Source organism: Patiria miniata, unplaced genomic scaffold, assembly GCF_015706575.1.
Source record: "Patiria miniata isolate m_02_andy unplaced genomic scaffold, ASM1570657v1 HiC_scaffold_24, whole genome shotgun sequence".
NCBI classification, from domain to species: Eukaryota; Metazoa; Echinodermata; class Asteroidea; order Valvatida; family Asterinidae; genus Patiria; species Patiria miniata.
In genome coordinates this window covers 14,714,830-14,741,361 of record NW_024037063.1, presented here as the reverse complement: position 1 = coordinate 14,741,361, position 26,532 = coordinate 14,714,830, and the positions used below count along the sequence as shown (strand labels likewise).

General features: G+C 42.7%; 1 protein-coding gene across 1 annotated transcript in view; it reads left to right on the top strand.

Annotated features, from left to right (window-relative positions):
- Positions 1–26,532, top strand: part of LOC119731535 (A disintegrin and metalloproteinase with thrombospondin motifs 9-like) — a 131,318-nt gene that overhangs the window by 55,356 nt on the left and 49,430 nt on the right. Inside the window, exons 14-29 of the mRNA XM_038204708.1 lie at positions 1,014–1,109; positions 2,370–2,536; positions 3,182–3,308; positions 8,480–8,603; positions 9,752–9,962; positions 16,539–16,703; positions 17,473–17,637; positions 18,011–18,175; positions 18,941–19,105; positions 19,241–19,405; positions 20,410–20,571; positions 21,353–21,517; positions 22,629–22,793; positions 23,736–23,900; positions 24,631–24,795; positions 26,055–26,219. Of these exons, the coding sequence (XP_038060636.1) occupies positions 1,014–1,109; positions 2,370–2,536; positions 3,182–3,308; positions 8,480–8,603; positions 9,752–9,962; positions 16,539–16,703; positions 17,473–17,637; positions 18,011–18,175; positions 18,941–19,105; positions 19,241–19,405; positions 20,410–20,571; positions 21,353–21,517; positions 22,629–22,793; positions 23,736–23,900; positions 24,631–24,795; positions 26,055–26,219 (2,537 nt within the window). The remainder of the gene's footprint in view (positions 1–1,013; positions 1,110–2,369; positions 2,537–3,181; positions 3,309–8,479; positions 8,604–9,751; positions 9,963–16,538; positions 16,704–17,472; positions 17,638–18,010; positions 18,176–18,940; positions 19,106–19,240; positions 19,406–20,409; positions 20,572–21,352; positions 21,518–22,628; positions 22,794–23,735; positions 23,901–24,630; positions 24,796–26,054; positions 26,220–26,532) is intronic.

Here is a 26,532-nt window from a genome sequence, read left to right as displayed (position 1 = left end):
AACTTCTTTCAATTTTACTGCAGCTGCCGTGAAAGCTAACACATCTCGTCAGGAACTTTCTCATTTTCTTCCCTTAAATCGTCCACACTCCATTTGCCAAACTTCCCACCAGAGTCTTTCCCCACATAACACAAGGAAACAGCCCCTGATTGCAGCTTCCACCACAAATTCTCCCACTGTCCCATGCTCTTTGTCAGGATAAGCACTGACTACCGACAACAGGTGGAGTGCCAACCTGTCAGTAGAAGGTTTATTTCTAGAGCCTGCTAGATCTAGATCATATGTGGTTGAAGGTGGTTTATAATTGTTACCATATCCAGGGCCCTGGCCTGAGTTGACCTAGGGGGTTAGATGAGGTTCATGGGATAGGAAGGCTGCAACTTTTTGAAAGGATTTTGAGGATAAGTGTGTTGGATATTTAGGGTTTTGGAGCATAATTTTCTTATTAGGATACTTTTTTTTAGATCTGTGGTTTTTTTAGAACTGTGGTTTTTTTATGGTAATTTCAAAAGTCAGACATTGGGGTGAATTTGTTTTAAGATAATCTTCTTCTTCTTATTTTTTTGCCTTTAACAGGAGTAGAGGCAGCCTTACATTCCAAACACAAACTCAAGCTTTTGAGCTAAGGGGGTTGGGCAGCTTTCGTTGAAAACTTTGACAAGTTAATGCTTTCTACTGCAATCTGGGATATAGCTTAGGGAATTGAGAGATTATAAATGAATCATTTTAGCTCACGTTTTGTTATTTTTCACTGTTTCTCGGGGTGATGGGTGGTGTTTAGTCCCCAGAAGAATGCCAATTCTAGATGGAGAAATCTCAATCTGTGCATTCTATTGTGCCCAATGTATTAGCCCTTAAAAAGGTTGCTTACAGTTGGAAGGATTTTATCAATGTTTGCACTCTGTTTTTAAATATAGTGAATTCCTTTCTAACATAGTTTAATCCAGTCACTGCAGTCAAATTTGGTTCAGTAATTTATGTTAAAGAAAATCACGTTTCTTTTTCATGTCTAGGTTACAACAAAGTGGTAGAGATTCCTGCAGGCTCCACCAAGTTGGACATCCAGCAGCGCAGCCCTCCGGGTGCACCAGAAGATGACAACTACCTTGGTTAGTGCTGGAAGAAAACAAAATTGGCAACCCATTCTAACATGTTAAGCATTCCATTTGAGATTGCCTTAATCTATGTGCATTTATTAAGATCTGGGCCCATTGTCGTTGAGCTGAAAATCACTGCTTGGCAGGTAAGCATGCTCATCAAATACCAGCGGAGAACCACTCACAAACAATATACGGGGTGAGTAAAAAAAAAAAACGAAACCCAAATGTCGGGATCATTGTTTTAGGGAAGGTCTTCATGTAGCACTTTCAAAATCTAGGATATGAAAGCCCAATTCATAAGCTTTCTTTTAGTACAAGAATCAGTCAAATCACTCATGTACTTCTCAAGTTACAGATTTTTTAAACACAACCACCGTTTTAAAGTTCTGTCTACAAAAAAAGGTGTGTGTTCTTTCAGCAAAACGAAAACAATTCACACACATCACTGTGTGATTTGTTTTCGTTTTGCTGAAAGAACACTGAACTTTTTTTGTGATCCGTGGACAGAACCTTAAAACGGTGTTTGTGTTTAAAACTCTGTAACTTGAAAAGTACAGAAGTAAATTGAATGATTCTTTTACTAAAAGAAAGCTTATGCATTGGGCTTTTATATCCTAGATTTTTAAAGTGCTACATGCAGAACTTCACTAAAAGAATGGCCCGACATTTGGGTTTCATTTTTTTTTACTCGCCCTGTACAAGGTGTATCAAAATAAAGGTAATCCAGAAGTCATGGGTTAACATGTAAAAGTTGTGAACTTGGACACTGCCAAAATGGCTCCATCACGTGACATATGACGTCATATTAAAAGAGCATATTTTGAAGGCCCATATCTACAGAACTACAGGTCTGATTGGGTTGAAACTTGGTATCTACCATTTGCATCTCTTCAGCCACGGAGGACACAGCACCATTGATTCCAAAACAAAGGCTGATTCTCTGCGTACGTCCGACCACATGACTTTACAATTTCATTAAGGTGGTGCATGGTACTTTAGTTTGGTCTGTAGTTGCTATCTACTCATTAAATGTTGCATTATTAGTGATGTATCACATTCACTTTTCCAACTGCAGCTCATTAAAGTGTCTGACAAGTACGTCCAAATTTACCGAATAACCCTTGTGCAAGCAGCTACATTTTTACTTCATAAATTCCTCTTTTTCTTACGAGCTTTCTTTCCCTCTTCCCTTTCTGTGTTGTCCTTCTAGGGCCTTGTATTTGAGAAATTTCAATATAAATAACTTATGATTTGATGTTTTGATCGCAGCCATAAAGAACACCAACGGAGAGTTTCTACTCAACGGTCACTTCGTGGTCAGCATGTTCCAGCGAGAGATCAAGATCGGCAACGTTGTGATGAAATACAGCGGCTCCAATAACTCCACAGAGAAGATCACGTGCTATGAGAAGATTACCTCCAGCATCACCATCTATGTGAGTCAAACCATTTGGGTTACTATCAGAAGTTTTGATCAAATCTTGCTCCCCTAAGGCGATAAAGCCATGGTCCAGTGGTTATGGTGTCGGACTCATTGACGATGGTGCCTGGGTTTCAAACCTTGGCAGGAATTAGGTGCTTGTGCCCTTGGGCAAGACACTTAACCACAATTGCCTCTCTCCACCCAGAGGTATAACTGGGTTCCTGTGAGGGTAGAGGACCGATTGAGAGCTGTTATCGGCTGCCGCGTGGTCTCAGGGTCTGATGAACAAGGAAATAATTGTAAAGCACTTTGAAATTGTTGATGAGATGGAAAGTGATAATATAGAAATTACAATTTATTTAGATTTATGAAAGATGGCAAAGAATTGCTTGGTCGCATTTCATTTGAATAACCACACTGACCTACTGACATATTTGCTGCTGTTATAATGTTGTCCTGCCAGTAATAATGTTGTCACTTTAGGTTAATAATGTAAATCCTGCGATCTCCGCCAAGTCACATGACCCAGTCGACCATTGCTGTGGAAGCCATGGTGGATGTCAGACGAAAGCTTCAATGCTTCATATTTATTGTTGTGAGTAATTGCTTAATTTCATCGTGATATGTAATCATGTTGTTGTATGTTTCTGTTTTCCAGGTCCTTTCCGTCGGTAACGTCGTACCACCAGACATCTTGTACTCCTACAACATTCCTATTCCTGGCAAGGATATCTATGTCTGGGATATGTACGGACCATGGGGATCCTGCAATAAGATGTGTAAAGGTGAGGAACGTCAGGAGTTGAATCAAAGTCACATGGGAATCACAAACAAATCACAAGCTTATCACAGGACTATCGCAAATTATCACAAGGCCATCACAAGTCAATCACAAGCCCATCACAGGTCACTCACAAGTTGTCACACAAGTCCATCACAATTTGTCACAAGTCAATCATAAGCCAATCACAGATCCATCACAAGTCATCACAAGTCCAATCACAAGGCCATCACAAGTCAATCACTAGCCAATCATAAGCCCATCACAGATCAATCACAAGTCATCACAAGCCCGTCTCAAGTCAGTCGCAAGTCAATCACAAGTTAAACCAGTCATCCAATCTCAAGTCCGGTGAAAAATAAAAATTCATATGAACTGTTTCTAAAAAAAAAATTAAAAAAAATTGAAAGCACAGTGTGTTGGGTATTAAATGTATCAACTAAAATCCTAATTTAAATCTCCTAAATAAATAGATATTTAAATAACAAAATACCAGGGGTTAAGATCGAGCAAGGAATGGCGGGAATCAATGTGGCATCACTAGATCCTACCCATGGGAACAAGGTTGATGAAATCGGTCCCTGGACTTAATTTTCAATACACAATTGAAAGAACTGTAATTGATGCTGTGGTCTCACTGTCTGTAATCCGTGAACAAATATCTCCTTCCTTGTTTTGCCTACATGTTTACTCACTCTACTTCAAACTTTCGTAAAAATATCCGGATATTTTGGTCTGGCTGCAACGGTCTGCGGTCAAAAATACGCCTGGAACAACACGTAAATGTGGTTTCTTATTATTCGTTATCGCTCTGTAACACACAAACCGCAAACCTTTTTCAGAAATAGCCCATTGATCGATAGAATTAAAAGCCACCGAATCGTGACAATCAACCGCAACTGCGGTTAATTCTGTTTGGCATTGCGAGATTCTAGCGAGATCAACTCATTAGCTACACTTCCTGTTGATTGGAAAAGTCACACCAAACACAATCACATCCGAGTTTGGGTAATGTTTGTGATATTTGAAACCAAGTCTCTCTGGGACAGATGGAGTGCAACTTTTTATCTATTTTATTTTGCTTCTTGTGGAGGATGCTTCTTTTTGCAACGATTTTGTTTTTGTTTGTGGTGCTAATATTGTCCAACTTGAACGTTCTCAAAAAGGGGGGGTCTTGGTTTTTAAAATTTTGCCATAAAAGGTGAAAGCGAACATTGAAAAATATTACAATTTGCAAAAAACAAATGAAGTTGTTTGCAGTGTGTTTTCTTATACCTCCAAATACTTTTAAGTTTGCGATAGAATTGACCTATGGCCGTTTGCGAGTTAGCCACGCCCCTTAGGCAACCCTATGGAATTTTGTTCGTTCAGTTTTGGTTGTCTCAGATTTTGCGCGATCCGCGTCCATTCGTATATCATGTAATTGGACAATATTCCACAAGCTGCGTTGACGCGATTCTACCGCGGTAGGTTAAATAAGCAGGCTTGTTAGATTTTTTACCCATTAGCACCTGAACTACATTGTATCACAATGTGTTTATTCACTGAAAAATCAATACAACCATAGAGATCTGATACACTGTGCCCTCTGGAGACATGCACACAATAGGGAACAAAAGATTGTATATGTCTCCACAGGGCAATTTCTATAGATGAATACATCTCCGCAAGGTTTTCACGAAATAGATATATGGATTTTACTCAAAAACTAGGAATTTCCAAGGTGTGTTGATCTGTCGCAAATGGTAGAGTTCTAGAAAAGGGATATTAAGTCCGAATTTCAGCTAAGGAAATTAATTCTGGTTAAAATAACAGCATTTTGAAACTGTACTTTCAAACTGGAAAACTTAAGTACACCAGAACAAAGAAATGTCTCCACAAGGATACAAATTTCAGTATGTAAGTACTGGGGCTTCGGGTGTTACAGTGAGTAAAGATAGGGCGGTTTCAGGCGCTAACAGTGACTAAACGGTTCATGAATTTAAAAAGTCAATCATCCATCCAACCCCGTTTTAGTGCAAGCTGGTCACAGTAAATTTTGATTGCCCTATTTTTAAATACCCCAACTGTGGAAGGAAGACGTGAAATGTTTGTTGGAAAACCAAACTGGCTGAAAACACAGACCGGCGCCAACTTTAATTTGTGTGGTGTTGGTGTCACGCACACTTGTGTTCCCCATCAGAGACACTAACCACAGATTGGGGTGTTTGACACTGTGCAGCAAACAACAGCTTACGTGGTTCACCTGTCGTCATTTTGTCAGAGGTTGAGAGGCTCCTGGGAAAGAGGACGCATGAGGTCCAATGTTATATTCACACTAGACAGTAACTATGGCGTCGGACATCTTTGCAAAATCCTCGTCACTGTCAGCGAACAACTGACAGAGGAGGTTGTATCGCCGAATGCCAGCGCTCTGAATTTCAAGTGGAAATCCATCCCAAAACTTTTACTAGACTGAAAGAGTATTTACTGGGCAGATGTTAAAACAGGGGTGTGAAATCTCAGCTTTAAAGCTGGGGTGCGTTTTGGCGGTCATAACCAAGAATTGGTTCGGTGGTTTCTCTTTGGTTAATTGTTTTGGGGATTTGAGTACTACATGATCATGCGTAATTCTAATCCAATTAAAATTGCCGAAGAAATTCACCGACAAGAAACCACCGAACCAATTCTTGGTTATGACCGCCAAAACGCACCCCTGATCACAGCTTTTTTTGTTTTGGATTTCAGCTTGTTTTCAGCTTTTTCCCTCACTTGCTGTGTACAAAAGTATAGGAGATTTCCAAAGTTCAGCCTTTTTACACCATTTTCAGCTGTTTTCAGCTATTTTTATCAGTGGTCACTCGCACCCCTGTTAAAAAGCAACGAAAAAACATTAACATCTGTCAATTTTAAATTTTAAAGATTTTTTTTTAATATACACAAAACCTTCGCTTTTGAAGTGGACATTAAAATTGCAGTCGGGGTCAATCTTTTTGGATCATTTGACCCAGGAATGTTCGATGTTGAATAATGATTACTTGCGAAAATATGATGGTCTAGTTCTATCATAGAAGGCATTTTACAATGCCTGAATAAATCCTTGTCATCTGATTGGTCAGTTGTTGATCACATGTCGTTGAATTATTCATCCTAACCCACGGGCTAGTCGCACTGCAAAAATAGAAGTTCAATTGCAGGGTCACACTATCGGTGGCTCTGACCAATCAAATGACGAGAATTTATTCAGGCGTTGCAAAAAAAATGTAACGAATGTTTCACATTGGAAAGAATCATTTCATTCGGTGACAAATGGCATGTTCCATTTCACTTGGCTTCACATCCTGGAATGGAACATTCCATCTGCCACCTCATGAAATTATTCTTACCATTGCACTCTGAAACATTCATTAATTGTATACTAGACCATCAGTTATTGGACTCAGGTCTGTAATGCTGTGATTAATCCTTTTATTTCCTAATCATCAACCCTGCTCTTCTTATCAGCATAAGATCTCATTGTTTGTCCACTTCTTTTTTGGTTGTGTTTCCCTTGTCTTGTCAACATGTTTGACTATTTCTCTCACACCTGTCACCTTTATGTATTTTTCGCCTTCGTGTATTTTTTTACATCTACAAATTAACCCAAAATGATGGACACCTGGTTCTGTTTCTACAGTTTTCAGTTTAGAGTGTGAAGTCGCTTTTTAATCATTTTAATGAACGGAAAACAACAGTTCTGCTTGCCCATCAATCTCTATCAATCACTGCTTATTACTTTTTTTGCCTTTTTGATGTGCTGCAGACTTTGTTTTTTTATCTCATACTTAAAGCCCTCAATGTTCAGACTAGTATTAAATCTCACCCCGTTTTTTTTTTGCGTACTGGCAAGCTGGAGGGATTACCTTGTATTAAGCGTTTTCCTGTGAGTAAATTCCTCTCTCTTGTTATTTTCCGTCGTCTTGTCATATTAGTTTTGAAATTGTTTGGTCGAATCAATCAAGGTAAAACACCAAAACTGGGCAACAAAGTTGCTGTCAGACTAAACTTGTAGTACAGGGGGAGTCAGTCCAAAGAAAGGAAACCCAAATGGCGGCCCCTATTTTTTTAAGAAGTTCTGCGAGGCGCACTTCTCAGATCTAGGATGTGAAAGCCCAATTAATAAGCTTTCTTTTAGTAAAAGAATCATTCTAATCACTTGTGTACTTTTCCAGGAATCTTGAGCACAAACAACGTTTTAAAATTTTGTCCACCGCATCAAATTTAAGGTACTTGATATTTCAGTTATATGGAAGCAAGTCGTATCATGAAAAAGATTTCAGAATAATCCCATAAGTCTCCTGGATTGCCAAGTAGGCCGGGCAGGACAATAAACTCTTTGACATTATAAAGCACGTTGTTTTAACATTGGAAGCAGAAGGTGTTTAAATAAAGGTTATGATGAGAGCCAGTCATCATGGTTATGAGAGTGTTCTGATGCCATTTTTTGATATGTGAATTATTTTCCTTGTGCTGAAATATCACTTTACCTTTATTGTGATCGGTGGACAAAATTTTAAAACTGTATTTGTGTTTAAAAGTCCATAACTAGAAAAGCATGTAAGCGATATGAATTTTTTTTTTACTAAAAGAAAGCTTATTTATTGGGCTTTCACATCCTAGATCTAAAAAGTGCTGCATGCATTAAAAAATAGGGGGCAGCATTTGGGTTCCCTTTTTTTTTTACTCCCCCTGTGTAGCAAAGTGATTAAAATTATAAGCTTTTCAATTTTCAAAATGTGCTTGATCCCTGTTTGAAATATTGCTGTGTACAATTTGTCTGTTGCTGTATCTATTTGTGGCTTTTGTCAACCAGAAAGAAAAGTCTGTCCCGAGCCTATTATGGCCCATCAGGCCAGCGTTTATCTCTGGTTTCTTTGGCATGAAACGACTGAGAATATTTCTATTTCCCTTGGACAGGATGCCAGTCCATCGCAGGTTACTCCCCAGCTAATGCTGGTACCCATTTATACTCCTGGGTGGAGAGAGGCAAGTGGGGATTAAGTGCCTTGCCCAAGGACACAACGTATGGCCGGCAGCTGGATTCGAACCCCTGACCCTCTGATCATGAGTCACGAACCCTTACCGCTAGGCCACACTTCCACACTTGTCAACTAGAAGCATTTATTTATTTTTTCTCTTGATTTGTTTAACTTCTAGGTGAGAAAGAACAGGGCCTACGTTGTTTGAGACAGAGCGATCGCCTACAAGTCAAGGACAGTCATTGCCGTGGAGGGCGCCCTGATCCGTTCACGTCAAAATGCAATACAGGATGCGAATTGCGGTATGTTGTTGACATTTTTAATTTCTTTTTTGTATTTTGAATGCAAGGCTTCATTGTCTTTGAAGAACATCACTCAGTCACTCAGGTTTGGGGCGGTACATGGGTTATAATGCGTTAACTGTGCATCCTAAAGGTGCTCAAACACGTCTAAGAACAAATGTCCACCTTGCTAAGAATGTTTGTGTCCCATTTATGAGTTTTTAACAAACCTTGCGTGTGTTCTTGCAAATAATTTGATTTTAAAGGGTATATACAACATTTGCAAACATCAAGAAACAAAACTAGCAAATTATTATGAAATACCTTACGGGACTGTTAGTGAATGACAGTCTAAAGCATCCTGTAAAATCATGGCACCTGATGTGCTGTCATTTTCAAGAAAAGTGGTATTTTTGTATAAATTTCCAACGGTGGTCGGCCGACCACCGTTAAAAAAACCTAACTATTTTCAACCGCTGCTCCAAATTTACCATTTTTTTTTTCAGTCCAAATTTTGTTTGCTATTGGTTACATGTTCATAAACGGGTGCAGGCCTGCTAGACAGGTTCCCTTACCTTACAATTTTCCGGCATCTATAAATTGATCCATTTCATCTTTAGTGGAGTCAGGGAACCAGACTACTTCAACATTTTTGTTTTTCTTGGTTTTTCCAGTATTTTCGAACACAAAACCTCAATCATGTCAGTGTAACAATATTTGATCTATTATACTAACCCCTCAAATAGTTCATTTCTGAAAATTAAAGCAAAAGCCAATGATGTACATTCCCTTTAATAACCATTGCTCAATTTAACTGGCAAGATTCGTTCCCCTTATTTTTAGCACTGATCTAGTTTAAAACCTGGGGCCAATTTCATAGAGCTGCTTAAGCACAAAATTTGCTTAAGCACAAAAACGTCTTGCTTAATAAAATCAGGTTACCGGCCAAAACTCCATGCGATTGTTATGCTAAGTAAACAACAGCTAAATACCAGTCACAAGCAATGTACATCACATGGAGTTTTGGCCGGTAACCTAATTTTACTAAGCAATGTTTTTTCGTGCTTAAGCAAATTTTCTGCTTAAGCAGCTCTATGAAATTGGGCCCTGGTCTGGTAAAATGTTGTAGATTTCTTATTTTTGAATTGACTGGTATGTTACTACTACAGCTGGGTGATTACTGCCGAGAGTGACTGCTCAGCGACCTGCGGGCGCGGTCGACGTACACGGCGCGTCCAGTGCAAGAAGTCAGGCGGACGGCGACGGATCAGCATGGTGGTAGCTGACGCCAACTGCAACGATCAAGCCAGACCGGCCGAGGTGGTGGAGTGTGGCAGTGAATGCGAAGCGGCTCACTGGGAGTATTCGGCTTGGTCTCAGGTACATTGAACCGGGACTAAGTTTGAGTTTATTGCTATGGCTAAGGCTTGACGTTGATCCATTAAGCCTGGTTCATTCTTCACGCGAAAGCGAAAGCGAATTCCATTACAGAAAATACCTCACCTCTGTTTACCTACATTTGCATATCAGCGCGCATGCGCACAAACATTCGCTGAAAAGAATAGCGCCCAAGCCACACCCTCATTGTCCACTGCATGCCCCACGCCCACAAAGGACCCTGTAACGTAATAGCTCGTCCTAGTTTTTCAGCGACGCGTAGTGTAAAGACGTACATTTTTTAGCTGTTCTCGCTGTGATTACAAAATGGCGGACTCCGCCAAAACCAAGAAGAAAACTGTCTCAAGCCGTTCTACCGGAAAGTCACCCTCTACTAGTCAATCCAAGCGTGATAATTCCTCTGCTACGACCGGGTCCAATCTCCCGGGTTCGACAGTTGGAATTTCTCCGGGGACGAATACTTCTCCAACGAGAGTTACGGCCACTCCCCGACAAATCCCGCATTCTTACGGCAGCCTACAGGAGCACATGGCTTCGGAACAACAGGTCGACTCGCATGTGCAGGCGGGACGGCGGGACTTGGCGTTCGAAACCCAGCGGTCCCTCGGTAATTCGACCAGCCCCGCCAGGTCACAGAGGCTTGGGGCACCACCACCACCATCATCTTCATTCAGCCGTACTACGGGTTCGTATTCACAACCTAGTTTTACAAGCGAATCTCGGCGAGATTTTCCTCATCATTCGGAGCCTCACACGTGGTCCTTTTTCCCGAACGATCCTCGTCAATTCGACCACAATACTCGCACTCCGTATCCACTCAGTGCACCATCCTACGACCCGCGGGGTTATCCCCAGACTTTTCCGATGGGATTTTCACACCATTACCCACCTTATCAGGGTAATTCTTCACATTCTCCGCGAGATCATGGCGTACCTTTCACAGGACAAAGACTCCGTTCTCCGCAACGCTTCGGTGAACACACCAGCCGGGCGGGGAGAGAACGCCGCGATTCACGGCGCCGTTCCCGGTCTCGTGCGCGGTCCCGCTCGGACTCCGACGATCGACATTGGCGCCGACATCGTTCTTCTCGTCATGATCGTGATTACTCACGGTCGGATTCTGGTCATCGAAGCCGACACTCACGTTCTAGATCTCCTTCAAGGTCTTCTTTTTCCTCGGGCCGGACAGTGGATGAAGATAGTCTCTCCAATGCCCAGCGGGCTAATCTTACGATGACGGAAGTGGGTAAGATCCTTCAGTTCCCACCCCCTTCCCCAGACGAATCTACTCGTCCTTCATTTCGCAGAGATTCTGGTACACGTAAATTTAAGCCTTCGCAGCCCTCTTTTCCTATTGATAGATTGTGTGCTGACACTATGAATGAGTCCCTTAGTCAGGTGCATAGCAAACAAACTCTCTCTCGTGGCCAGAGCAGGTTTGCAGGCATGTTCAACACCAATAAAGCGGACACTGATAGATTTTTCTCTACCCCTTCCTTGTCTTCTGAGGCCAAAGACTTGCTGAGACGTGAGAATCCGCTATCTCAAAAGTTTTTTGATGCTAAGACGAATACACTTAACAAAAGATTCGCCTACATGGATAGCCATATGCGTCAAGGGGCCAAAGTGGCCTCTTTCTCCATCCTGTTATCGGATACCCTTGCTCGATGTTATGGAGATCCTTCCTTGTGTGAGCCATACAAGATAACCGAAATGTTCCATTTTTTGGATGATTGCCTAGGTTTTTGCCTCAAGGAATTTAGTTTAGGTTTCGCTTCGACTTCGTTGCTGCGACGTTCCCTTGTTGTAGACAAGTTGTCTCTCCCTTCACTTGGTGCAAAGGATCGCATGCTAGGCCTTCCCCTGGCTGGGCGTGATCTTTTTGACAACAAGTTTGATGAGACTATGTTACATGAAGCCAAACGCCTTAAAGCTGAAGACAAGTTCGATTTTCGTCGGCGTTCAACCAAACGCCCCTCTACATTTGCCCCCAGTCAGCCCAGCAAGAAGAATCAACGCCCGTTTTCTACCGACAAGGGCTCCAACCAGTCCAAGTTTCAGGGGCATCAGGCTTCTTCGTCTTCTGCCAGCTACACCAGGAGACAGCCCCCCAGATATTCGCGTCCCTTCAAGTCCCGGGGGTCGCGAGGTAACAAGGGCCTATGACAACAACACAGTTTTCATCCCTCCAGCTTCGGGTCCAGTAGGTGGTCGTCTTGGGGAGTTCAGTCAGAGATGGTCTCACGTAACCTCAGATACTTGGGTTCTTCAAACGATCTCGACAGGGTACCGTCTGGAATTCACCAGCAACCCTCCTCTACAACCCCCAAGACGACCAACTCCTGTTCCCTCAGATTCTGCACGCCGGGTGGCGTTGGAGAAGGAAATAATCTCTCTGATCGACAAGAACGCCATCATTCTGCTTCCAACGGGGTCCACCCTTGGCGTCACCTCAACCTTTTTCCTGGCACCGAAGAAGTCGGGCGATTGGCGACCCATCATCAACCTACGACCTCTCAACAGTTACATCAAACCCAAACACTTCCGCATGGAGACACTTTCCACGGTCCTCCAGTCCCTGAAAAGGAATTGGTGGGCTACTTCCATCGATCTGAAGGATGCCTACCTTCATGTACCTATCCACGCAGATCATCAGAAGTTTCTCCAGTTTCTATACCAAGGTTCCGGGTACCAATTTCGTTGCCTACCGTTCGGCCTCTCCACAGCCCCTCGGGTCTTTACGAGAATAGCCAAAGCAGTTGCAGCTTTCTTGCGTCAAAAGCAGATCCACATATTTCTGTATCTGGACGATTGGCTCATAGTAGGTCCGACCTTCCAGGACACGGTAGATGCCCTCCGACAGACCGTTCAACTTACCCTCAATCTCGGCTTCATCATCAATGTCGAGAAGTCGTCTCTGATTCCAACTCAACAACCGACCTATCTTGGAGCAGTTCTAGACATGACAACAGGCAGAGCGATGCCATCGGGGGAAAGATGTCAGACACTCTGGGATTGCATCGGAATTTTCAGGTCATCTCCAATCCTCCCAGCCAAAGCTTGGCTCCGCCTTCTGGGTCTCATGGCAAGTCTGGTCGACTTGGTTCCCTGGTGCAGGATGCACATGCGTCCCTTACAGCTTCATCTCCTGTACCACTTTCGCCCTCGCAAGGATCCTATATCGAAGATGGTTCCAGTTACTCCGTTAATTATCGACAAGCTCCGGTGGTGGCTAGCTCCGAACAATCTCCTATGTGGAGTCGTGTTCCCTCGCCCCTCTCCAGCAGCTATCCTCACAACAGATGCTTCAACTCTGGGTTGGGGAGCTCACATGGACTATCTATCACGGGCCGGCACATGGTCGATGGAAGAGAGTCTACTTCACATCAATCACCTAGAACTCCTGGCAGTGGACAAGGCTTTACGTTCCCTAGAGTCCGAAGTCCTCAACAAATTAGTTCTAGTCAAGTCAGACAACTCCACAGTAGTGTCTTACATCAACCGTCAGGGGGGAACTCACTCCCCGTCTCTCTGCCTAGCCACTTGGGAGCTACTCAGCTGGTGCATTCCTCGTCAAATATCTCTTCAAGCCACCCATCTGGCCGGGAAGAAGAATATCCTCGCCGACGCCCTTTCCAGGGGTCGCGTCTCTCCGACAGAATGGTCTCTCCGCCCTCCTGTAGTCAAACACATCTTCAACGTACTTGGAACTCCACATGTGGACCTATTCGCATCTCACCTGAACAACCAGCTTCCAACCTTTTGCACCCGTCACACTCATCCTCTGGCATGGAAGGTAGATGCCCTCAGCTTCGACTGGTCAGGAATGCATGCTTATGCCTTCCCCCCGATCTCTCTCATTCAACGGGTCCTGACAAAGATAGAGACGGAGCTATCCAGAGTAGTCCTCATAGCTCCATTTTGGCCAAGACAGCCATGGTTTCCTCGCCTTCTGGATCTCCTGGTTCACTCGCCCCTCATACTTCCCAACCGGCCAGACCTCCTGTCACAACCCGGGTCTCACATTCTGCATCCGGATCCATCCACTCTCCATCTTTGTGCCTGGATGCTCTCAAAGTCTCCTTCCGATCAGCGGGACTTTCGGAGGAAGCTACGTCCTTGGCAACCAAGAGCAGACGGAGATCCACCAGAAGAACTTATGATAGTAGACTTCTCCACTTCACCAAATGGTGTGAGGAGAGAGCTGTCAATCCCCGTTCTGCATCTGTAACCTCGATTGGGGATTTCTTTCTTCACCTTTTTAATTCAGGCCTGCAAATTTCAACAATTAAGGGCTACAGATCAGCTATTGGTATCCTTCATCAGGGTTTCCATGATGGCACAACAACTTCATCCAATACATCAATTTCTCACATGATACGTGGTATGTTTAATGATCGGCCTCCTACCAGGAAGTTGATACCTTCATGGGATCTGGGCACCGTCCTGTTATCTCTCTCCAAACCTCCGTTTGAACCAGCAGGTAGTTCGTCCCTTCACCATCTTACAGTTAAAACCGTATTTTTACTGGCTGCAGCTACAGCTCGCCGCCGAAGCGAACTCCATGCTCTGTCAGTGGAACCAGGCCATATTCGATGGGAACCTGGCGGTGTACGACTAATTCCAAGGGTAGGTTTTCTCACCAAGAATCAATCTATGGGTTTCTCACCACCCGACATATTTGTACCAAGTTTGACATCATTCTCTTCAGTAGCAGAGGATAAATGGTGGTGCCCCGTGCGAGCGCTCAAGTACTACATTGCTCGCACCAAGCCCCTCAGAGGAGACATCAAGCAACTGTTTATTACGACCATCCAGCCTCATCACAAAGCCTCTGTGACCACGATCGCTCGATGGATTTCGGTGGCCATACAATGCCATTCCGACCATCGAGGATCGAAATCAGGAGCCCACGAGACACGCAGCATGTCGACTTCATGGGCCCATCTGCTTGGAGTTCCTCTTTCAGAGATTATGAAAGCGGCCTGCTGGAAAAATCCTTCGACTTTCACATCATGCTACCTGAAGGATGTCGTGCAAGCGGAGGGACGCATGGGCAAGAAAGTCCTCCAAGAAACTGCACGATCAGCAGCCCGCTCAGCCCGCACAGCTCCTTTGAAATAGATAGGCAGCTCCCGGGTATGTCTAGACAACCTTTGCATATTATTTAGAATTGCATGTAGGCCTAGTTTAGACTTTCAAGTACCACTGCATGTCCCTTCCCCCCCCTTGGAACTTTCGGTGCTACTCTGCAAATGTAGGTAAACAGAGGTGAGGTATTTTCTGTAATGGAATTCCTAAAATCCAAAGGGATTTTCCATTCTAGTAAGAAAATACTCACCTCTGTTTACCATCCCTCCCTATAAAAAAAAAAAAAAAAAAAAAAAAACTAGGACGAGCTATTACGTTACAGGGTCCTTTGTGGGCGTGGGGCATGCAGTGGACAATGAGGGTGTGGCTTGGGCGCTATTCTTTTCAGCGAATGTTTGTGCGCATGCGCGCTGATATGCAAATGTAGGTAAACAGAGGTGAGTATTTTCTTACTAGAATGGAAAATCCCTTTGGATTTTAGGAAATTCGTGACATCAACAATACATTCAAAGCGCGTCCACACCATAGTTGACGACATGGATTTCGCTTCGCACTTGCTTTCGCGTGAAGTATGAACCAAGCTTTAGGCTGTGCCTACTGGACGCGCGACAACAAGATTTGTCACACCAGGGTTCTAGATTGTGAAATTGGACCAGGTGAGAACTGCACCCACTTTTGTGAAGCTCATCGTAACTTACGATGCATCCTGTGATTTAGTTCGCAAAACATGTCATAAGTGTGACAAGTCGTAGGTGTTTTATAGCACAACACGTGACTGTTATGTATTTGACTGTGACTGTTTATAAAGTAAATGTAAATGTAAAATATTTATTGAACGCACAGTAAATGTTTGTCTGATTTTCAGCAAAGAGTTGTTGTTTCTCCCCCGAAAAAGTTTCCTGTAAAACGTAAGATAATTGACGGATGTATAATGCAGTTTAAAAGGAAAACAAGCTCACAGTGGACTTTTAGCTACTTTGAAATTTCAACTGAAATCACAGTATATTCATATTGGCTACGATGAATGATCCTTTTATAACTTCACACAACCTGTCTCGGTATTATAGTCTTGTTTATTTAATTTGTATGACTTTCGGTGGACTTCTACTTGACTGTGATTTACTTGTGCCTGACTTGTGCTGGACTTGTGCTTGATTTGTGATTGACTTGTGATTGACTTGTGCTGGACTTGTGCTTGACTTGTGATTGACTTGTGATTGACTTGTGAATGACTTGTGATTGACTTGTGATTGACTTGTGATTGACTTGTGATTGACTTGTGAATGACTTGTGATTGACTTGTGATTGACTTGTGATTGACTTGTGAATGACTTGTGATTGACTTGTGATTGACTTGTGATTGACTTGTGATTTACTTGTGATGTACTTGTGCTTGACTTGTGCTTGATTTGTGCTTGACTTGTGATTGACTTGCGATTGACTAATTTACGACTCTGGTTTCTGCAGTGTTCCAGATCTTGTAACAGCGGTACCCGTCGGCGCAGTGCCTCATGCCGTGACTCCAGTGGCTACTACACCCAGGACAGTAACTGTGACAGCTCTACCAAGCTGGTTGTAGAGAGATGTAACACACAGGCTTGCCCAATTTGGGCTGCAGAGTCATGGAGTGAGGTGAGTTTAAGATGGGGCCATCTTACGACCAATTGATGAACCTGTTACAATACTATTGAAGGGAAACAAGAATTAATATATCAGTGTTTTAGTCAAGTTCATCACAAGTCCATCACATGTACGGTCTGATGTATATCACAAGGCCTTTCACAAGTCCATCACATGTACGGTCTGATGTATATCACAAGGCCTTTCACAAGTCCATCACATGTACGGTCTGGTGTATATCACAAGGCCTTTCACAAGTCCATCACATGTACGGTCTGGTGTATATCACAAGGCCTTTCACAAGTCCAGTCACAAGTAGCAGTGGATGAACTGTAACAAAGAAATGCCTTTTCATAGTTCCTTTGAAAAGCTTGGGAGTTGACTTTGAATTAGATGATTTGTGATGGACTTGTGATGACTTTGTGATGGACTTGTGATTGGCTTGTGATGACAATTGATGGCCTTGTGATTGACTTTAGCTGGGTTGTGATGGACTTGTGATGACTTGTGATGGACATTTTATAACTTTGTGATGGACTTGTGATGAGGTTGTGATGACAACTGATGGCCTTGTGATTGAATTGCGATGAGTTGTGATGGACTTGGGATGGACTTGTGATGGACTAGTGACAGACTTGTGATGGACTTGTAATGACCTATGATGGACTAGTGACGGACTTGTGATGGACTTGTGATGGACTTGTGATGGACTTGCGATGACCTGTGTTGACTTATGATGAACTTGACTACAACCCTAATGTAACATGTCTCTTTACCTCAGTGTTCAGTGACCTGTGGCAGCGGTGAAATGCAGCGGTCCGTCAGATGTTACCAAGGCAACCAGATAGTAGACTTGACTCAGTGTGACCTGACTATGATGCCAGAAACCGCAACGCCATGTCAGATGGAGGAATGCGCAGTCTGGCACCAGGGAGAATGGGGACCAGTGAGTGGCAGTCATTTCCTTTTTAGATAAAAATTAAAAATAAAATATTGCATAAAATCTGTGGAATTTTCTTCGATAAACCTACTTGCCATTTCTTATCATCCCTTGAAGCATTCTTGGGTAAAGTACCATTCGGCTTTATAATTAATTATGGTTCAACTTCATTTCTCAATGAGAATCATTACAAGCTTTTGATGGATTCACACTCTAAATTGTTGCCTGATATTGTATGGTTCAAAGAGTAGAAAGGGACTTTCATTGTTCTCTTAAAGACCCAAATGGAGACGAAGCCGGGAAATAGAAAAACACTTGAGTAACCAACTGATAAATCTTAAGTTGTTCTTCAACTGATAAATCTTAATTTGTTCTTCAGTGTTCAGCCACTTGTGGCCAGGGTTCCATGCAGAGGCTAGTCAGCTGCATGGTAGGAGACCAGCAAACCGAGGTCACTCGATGTGACCTCAGCCTGATGCCGGATACTACTAGGTCATGTCAGGCCGCCGATTGTCCATTCTGGCATCAGGGAGAATGGAACTCGGTAAGAAAAAAAATCAGTATTTCAGCGAAATCTTTTTTTGTTTAAAACAATTTTTGGGGGGTTGTTTTTTTGTGTGTGGGATTTGAGTTGCTTTAGGTAACTATTTTCAATCAGGCGATTCACAGTGCAGTGCGCCACCAAGAGTTTGCCACGGAGAGTTCATTTTCCCAGTGCATTGTTGGAGAGGATCGACAAATTCGCAACGCGGGACATTTGAAATTGTTAGTTTTTCCAGTCAGTAGTTTCGTAAGCGTATGATTCAAGTTTATGTTTGCCCTTTTCTTTTCTTTTTATCAATATGGTGTTTTTTGTAAGCCGGCAGAACGCTATGCCCCAATCTATAACAAATTAGCTCTTGTCCAATGACACTTATTCAAATGGGCCATGTTTTGTCAACCGTAAACTTGAAAAATGGACTCTCCATGGCAAACTCTTGGTGGCGCTTTGCATTGTGAATCACCCAAATTCTCTGTGGTTAGTGTTACTGGTTAATTTGATGAACAATGAATCTGGTATTAGTTAATGGTACAGTGTATATCAAATTTCATAAAAATAATGAAATAACAATAATATTGTCATATTATTCAAAAGGGTTTGGGTTCAAGTTGTGCCTAAGATTGAAGCTCTTTGAAAACACCGAACACGCAACTATTTTATTTAAAAATGAAAGCAGTTGAATGCCTTCCCATTATTTCCACATCAACATGAAAAGTCTTTTTCTGCTCTTAAAGACAAAACTAGGTCTCCTTCTTTCTCTAAAAACAGTGTTCCGTTTCCTGTGGCCAAGGGGAGAAGCTACGATTGGTCAGCTGTTACCAAGGCAACTACGTCGTCGACTCCAGTCGTTGTGATCGCAGCCAGATGCCAGAGTCGATGGTACCCTGCGATGCGGGCGAGTGTGCAAAATGGCTGGCGAGTGACTGGGGACCAGTGAGTAATTTCAAAAATTGTTAAATTCCCCCACTTTTGTGATTTTTCTTAATTTTGGTTGTGCAAAGGTTCGTATGCCTCATATGATCATGGTGTGGTCTTTAATGACCTTTGACATTTGACCTTTCCATCCAGTGCTCTGTGACCTGTGGTCATGGCGAGAGACAGAGGCGAGTCAGTTGTTTCCAAGGCAACCAGAAAGTAGACGTCAGTCACTGTGTTTTGGATGAGAAACCAGAGTCGGTGTCACCGTGTCGGATGGAGGCGTGTGCTGCATGGCAACACGGTGAATGGGAAGAGGTAATCAAGATAACAAATCATTGAAATGAAATAGCTTAAGCATAGCTTATATGAGGTAAATAAAGCAAAGACACATACAAATGTCATGCGATCAATCTAAGTGAGTCGCTTGTCGGGAACTTTCATTTGGAGATTCAGGCCAAAATAGGGCCACTTCATCACATCACTTCATCGCATCTCTTGGTGTTCCAACTTCCATAATTTTTGAACTAAAGATGGTACCAGCATGCGGTTTTCACAGCATAATGCTGAGATTCTGCTCTTTTCAAATCTGAAAAAAAAAAATGAGCAGAGCTGACAAACGACTCATTTAGCTTGATCGCATCACACATGATTACTATCCCAAACCCCATTTCCAATCTTAAGGACTGCATAGATAAACTTTTACCTCCCGTTGATATCTTGTTTGGGTGTTTTTTTTCCTGAAATGTTGGAAGAGACAGGCAGTATTTTTTTTGTCCTAGATATTGTTCTCTCAAGGAACTTGAAATTGAGTTGGAAATTGACTTTCTTCTATTTAGTATTATAAATAGAAATAGACGACTAACAGAGCACACTGTTCGAAACATCAAGTTAAAACAACTGGTTTTTCTCAGAACCACACAACTCAAGAGAGATATTATTCACGTGGTGTTACCGCAAACTTTCCATTCTTTATTATACATTCAGTCCACACATAAGTAAATAAATAACACTGAATACAATATAATAATAAATAATAATAATGGAGTCTTATATAGCGCACGTGTCTCCCAACAATTAGGTACTCAAGGCGCTGGAAATTATGTCAATTATTAAAGAAAGGTAAATAAAGTTTATGAGAAATATGAGACCCATTATGTAGCACCTTATAATGGTTTACAAGGTGCTACAATATATCACTAAAAGATAAAAGGACTAAGAACCAAAATCCTCAAGAAATGTTCTTTCTCTCCAAGAATGTCTTTCTCTTGCAACTTTGAATTTACTGATGCTCGATTTGTTTTGTCCCCCCCCCCCCCCAGTGTTCAGTCACCTGTGGTCAAGGGACCCAACTGCGGAAGGTCAGCTGTTACCGTGGTAACCAGGTTGTGCATGATAACGAGTGCAGCCAGACCTCGGCTCCGACCACTAGGGTGTGTCACATGATAGACTGTGCCATCTGGAAACATGGCGATTGGGGAGAGGTATGCATCTTACCTACAATTCTTTGTAGTTGTTTTTGTCACATTACTTATAGCAAAAATTTCCATCATAAATCTGTGCATTTTTCTGTTATTTTTTTGCCTCACTATTGCCTTGCCATGCTAGAGCAAAAGTTTTTTCTCAAGTTTCACAGTAAGTGAAATTTCATCAAGCTGTAAACATTCCCGTTCGTAAATCTTGAGTTTACCTACCCATTACAAAGTTAACAGAAATGTATTTTGGAGTGATTTTCTAATTTTATTTGGAAGTGCACAATGAACCCATTAAAATGCACCCCAAAATAAGGAAATAATTTTTTGACAAACTAATAGTTGGTTATAAATGCGATTGGAGATATTGATGGTTTATCAGAATTTGTCAACTTTAAAGAAATTCTTAAATGATCATTTGGGATTTGCTGAGATTTGTTCAAGTGCCCTGTGTTAGGGAACACTCCCCAATTTCCGGATGCCACAGTTTTGTTTATTTCAGACTAAATTTCACGACACAGAAATTGTTCACAAAGGTTTAACAGCAATCATGATTTACGTAAAAGTACCAGTATGAAACTGAATGAATTTGAAATTTGTCGACAAAGAGGTTTAGTAATGATTCATGAGGAAAGTCGGGGGAAACGTCAAAGTGCGCCACATTACAGGACTCCACTATAGATATGGACTGGTCATAGAATGGAAACATATTCAAATCCAGTTTTGGACCAAGATTTCTTTGTAGTCTTTAGTCTTAAGTGACATGACAAATGTTACCTGCTTCTGGTTTTAGTGTTCTGGAACATGCGGCGAAGGAGAGAAGCAGAGATTTGTCGGCTGTTACCAAGGCAACCGAGAGGTTGAGGCACACCAGTGTGACCAGGCCAGCAAGCCCGACAGCGTGACATCGTGTGAGATGGCTGAATGCCCGTTGTGGCACCAGGGAGAATGGGGACCGGTGAGTAAATATCGATTGGAACACGATTCTCTGAAACTGTTGGTTAATGTTGTTCTTTGTGGAGTGCTGTAGTCCAATAATTATGGTGTCTGACTCGTTTGTGATTGTAATTGGTTGTGAACCCAGATGAGAACATGGTGCTTGTGTTCTTAGGCAAGACACCTAACTACAATCTCCTCTCATCACCCAGGAGTATAATGGGTACCTGTGAGAGTAGAGAGCAGAATGTGCTGATTTTGAGCTGCTGCAGGTAACTGCAGCTGCTTCAGGTAACTGGTCTCTAGTGTTGTAGTCGAGACCATCATCAGACACAGGACCAGACACAAGCCCATCACAATACCATTCAAAAGACCAGCCACAAGTAACAGGGCACGAATAATGACAAAGGAATGCCTTTGTTGCATTTCATTTGAATAGCTTGTGACTTGAATCGAGACTGGAGGTCTTGTGATGGTCTTGTGATGGTCTTGTGATGGTCTTGCGATGGTCTTGCGATGGTCTTGTGATGGTCTTGTGATGGTCTTGTGATGGTCTTGTGTTGGTCTTGTGATGGCTTGGTGATGGTCTTGTGATGGCCTTGTGATGGTCTTGTGATGGTCTTGTGATGGTCTTGTGATGGCCTTGTGATGGTCTTGTGATGGTCTTGTGATGGTCTTGTGATGGTCTTGTGATGGTCATGTGATGGCTTGGTGATGGTCTTGTGATGGTTTGGTGATGGTCTTGTGATGGTCTTGTGATGGTCTTGTGTTGATCTTGTGATGGTCTTGTGATGGCCTTGTGATGGCTTGGTGATGGTCTTGTGATGGCTTGGGGATGGTCTTGTGATGGCCTTGTGATGGCCTTGTGATGGTCTTGTGATGGTCTTGTGATGGTCCTGTGATGGTCTTGTGATGGTCATGTGATGGCTTGGGGATGGTCTTGTGATGGCCTTGTGATGGTCTTGTGATGGTCTTGTGATGGCCTTGTGATGGTCTTGTGATCGCCTTGTGATGGACTTGTGATAGTCTTGCAGGGTCTCGACTACAACACTGCTGGTCTAATGGCCTGATAATCAGGGGTAATCATTGTGAAGCATTAACACTTTTTCTAAAATCCATCCCTTTTATTGTAGTGTTCGGCAAGTTGTGGTGATGGGGAGCAGCAGCGAGCTGTTGCCTGTTACCAAGGTGACCATGTGGTAGACATCAGCCAGTGTGACCTGACCCTCATGCCAGAAAGCGTGACGTCATGTAAGCTCACGGAATGTGCTTACTGGCAGCACGGACAATGGGGGCCGGTAAGCTTCCAAATTTTTCTTTTTTTTCTTATATTGTATTTTCTTGTTCTAGCCACCACTGTAGTAGCCTTTGGCCTTATTGTCTGGAAAAAAGCAAGCCCAGAAAGGCTAGTCCAAGAGCCAACAAACTTCTTTTCAATTTAATCAGATGGCTATTAGGCCAACAAAAAAAATTAGTCGGTCTCTGGTCAGCGGGCGCGTCGATTTTAATCATGCGCGTCAACCTTTTTTTTTTTTTTAAATTAACACGGAAGCTACAACAGTGTCCTCTATTGCCGCACCTCCTCAAATTTTTGTACCAAGGAGCACCAAGGAATGGGGATATTGCACCAAGGCAAATGATAAAGGGCACCAAGGCAAATTATGGAGGACACCAATGTATAATGAGGACACAAAAAAGCAAAATAGTACCCACCTTGTCTGTACAGTTCAAGCTTGAAAAAAAAAAAAAAAAAAAAAACACGTGTCGCCGCATCAATTCCGGAACTTCGGTCAGACCAGAGACCGATTATTATTTTTTTTGGCCTTAACTGGAAGTCTTTTCATGCATATGGTCTACACAATGGGCAGGATTTAGCTCATGCATTGATGTTACGAGGTAATCCTATACAACAGCACTGCCCGGCTCACAAGCGACTGTCAGTCAGTGAGATAGATACGAGGAGGATACTAGGCACTCGCGGACCAGCAAAAATAGTGAATTCCAAATTTCAAGTAGCCCGCCTACACATTTAATTTTGAAGTTGACCATTTTCAAGAGAGGATGATCTATAAACTCTGGCATTGATACATCATGAACAGGCCATTTTGAATATTGTGTGTAAATAATGTTTGACATAGCAAGAGGTAACACAAGAGAGAACTGAATTATTGTCATGTCGCAGATAATTGCTATTGAATGGCAAAGTTATCAGCTGAATTTATTTGTTATTTTTTGTTTAGTGTTCAGTCACCTGTGACGAAGGCGAGAAACGGAGGTCAGTCAACTGTTACCAAGACAACCAGATAGTTGACGCCAGCCAGTGCGATGCGTCTATATTGCCAGATACTGTGATGGTGTGTCAGATGGTGGAATGCCCTGCCTGGAAAGGAGAGGACTGGGATCCGGTATGCAAGTCTAATTTCCGGATTATTTTATTTTATTTCTTTCTGGTAATGAAACCAAGGATTCCTCAAAAGTGCCCCGGGCACTGTAGCTCGCAAGCCTGAAGAAACCTGTAGAGAGAAGACAATGAGAAGAAATTACAATTTTAGAGGTGGGAGGAAAAGCCCAGAGGAGTATTCTGAGGAAAACCCACGGAATCAGGTAGGGTCTGAAAACCCAATCCACATATTGGCCCAGGCGGGATTCGAACCCAAATCACAGCGGTGGAAGGCAAGGAAAGTACGGCTACGCCAACTTGACTCCCTGACTGACTGAGAGGAAAGCTCAGGGTTCTGAAATAAAAATAAACTTCCCCAGAAAAAGAAAATGTGGTTGTGCCTGGAAATTTGAAATTTGAATTGAAATATTTGAAAAAGTTTATTTGGGGAACTGGAAAGACTTAGACTAAACATCTCCTGATCTGTGGCATTTATTTAACCAGTTTGAAGAATGAAGTATTTACGTGTAGAGGCCGGTTCATGCGAATGCGGTGCGAATTTGACGTCATTCGCTGCGATATTTGCCAGAGATGAATGTGTTCAACTTTTGCGAACTTCAGCGCGAAAACCCGCTCTGACGTCACAAATTCACATACGCGTTCCGCTTTCACACCGAGTTTAAACCAGGTTTAAGGATTGGTTTTTGCCTCAGCCAAAAAAGGAAGCTTGTGAACTTTTTTGTTGTTGTTTGCAGTGTTCGGTAACCTGTGGCCAGGGAACGCGACAACGAACCGTCAACTGTTACCAAGGCAACCTGAAGGTCGACATCAACCTGTGTGACCCCACCATGATGCTGGAGACAACCCTGCCATGTGAGTTGATTGAGTGCACAGACTGGTACCAGGGAGAGTGGGGACCGGTGAGTAAAAGCCTTCAGCATTAATTAAGAATTTGTTCAACAAAGAGATGAATATTTTTCCAAATCTTATAAAGGGTGCATTCGATTAGCTTACTTGGGTTGACTTGGGTTAGCCATGAGCCGATTGATTAGCTCTGATGTCAGTCTCGACAATCATTGTGAGCAGCTACCACAGACTGTGCTAGCGGAGCAGGTTCCCAGGGTTCGAAATTAGCGGTAGCTGGCGAGTCAAAAAATTATTGGGATACGGCAAAGATGAAAGGACAGGAAGAAAGATATCGTGAAATTCAGACAGAAAACACTATCAATTTGTGTCTAATTTTATCAACTGTTTTAAAAGGTAATTTTTTAGATCTGTTAATCAAAAACATGACAATTAAAATTGCCTCAGAATTGAGCTTGAAAATACGCCATTTTGTATTTGAGATAAAAAAATGCGGCCTAGTGAAAATGCCAGCGGGCTATTTAAGAGTCTGTTTCAGTAGCCCGGCTGGCTAGTGAACAAAAAAGTTGAGGTGGAACCCTGGGTCCGTTGTGGAGTTACATCACACGCACACGTTGGTTTTTCCAAGAAGCTGACAATATGGCAACTGGACAGTGGGAAAGATTTTTTAAAAAGTCAAGTGGACCAGAAAAAAACTTTATAATTATTTATTATTCTCATTGCGACATCCGAGCCTATTAAAATATTCCAGTCCGACGTTGTTCATTTGTGCAAATGACAGAAAAGCAGTCAATCTCAAAGTTAGACTTACTCCAAAAGGGGCTTTTTGTCTACTACTACAGGTTTTCACATCGTCATAGTGCATCTATGTCTTGGTCCTCCATAAGTGGACTTCTCCACTGAGGAAGTTTTCTAATCTTAGGATGTATCCAAAGCTGGCCTCCGTCTGTTGTTGTCATTTTGTGATTATTTTATGGCAATTGGCTGGGATAGCTTACGAACGTCTTTTGACTTATTTCCTGTGGGGTCCCTTGGTAGAAGATGTGGAAGGAAAGTATATTTTAGAGGTAGGAGGGAAAACCCCAGAATGATATCCTAGGGGAACCCATGGAATCAGGTAGTGACTGAAAACCCAATCCACTTGTTGGCCCAGGCAAGAATCAAACCCAGGTCACAATGATGGAAGGCGAGGGAAGTACTGCTAAGCCAGCCTGAACCTGTTACTATGTAGTTGTAATTGTCGTAGACCCAGACAGTAGTTCTCGACAAGAGATTCACAAGCAGCCTTTCTTTCCCACATTTCTTGTTTCTCCAGTGCTCGGTGTCCTGCGGTTCCGGTGAGATGCAGCGTAGGGTCAGCTGTTCCCAAGGCGGCCGGAATGTGGACATGGTCAACTGTGACCTGACCTCAATGCCGGAGACGGTCACGGGTTGCCAGAAGCCAGAATGCCCTGAATGGCAGGCAGGCCAGTGGGGACAGGTAAAAGAACACTTGAGATGTATTCTCCAGGTCTATCATACATATTCCCAATCTATTGAGGCCGCTGGTTAAGTGATAGGTAATTATCCAAAATACCATGGCCCAATTTCATGGCGCTGCTTAACAGTTAGCCGAAAAGTTGCTTACCTTAGCAGAAGATTGTGCTAACCTTAAGCACTATTTCATGGCGTGGATGTGCTAATGGTGGAGCGTGCATAGAGATTCCCATTGTTACGTCATTGAGTTCAGCAACTTTTCCCTCGGGGGTTATTAACGTGCTTTTGCTATGCTTACTGCTTACGGTTTCCATGAA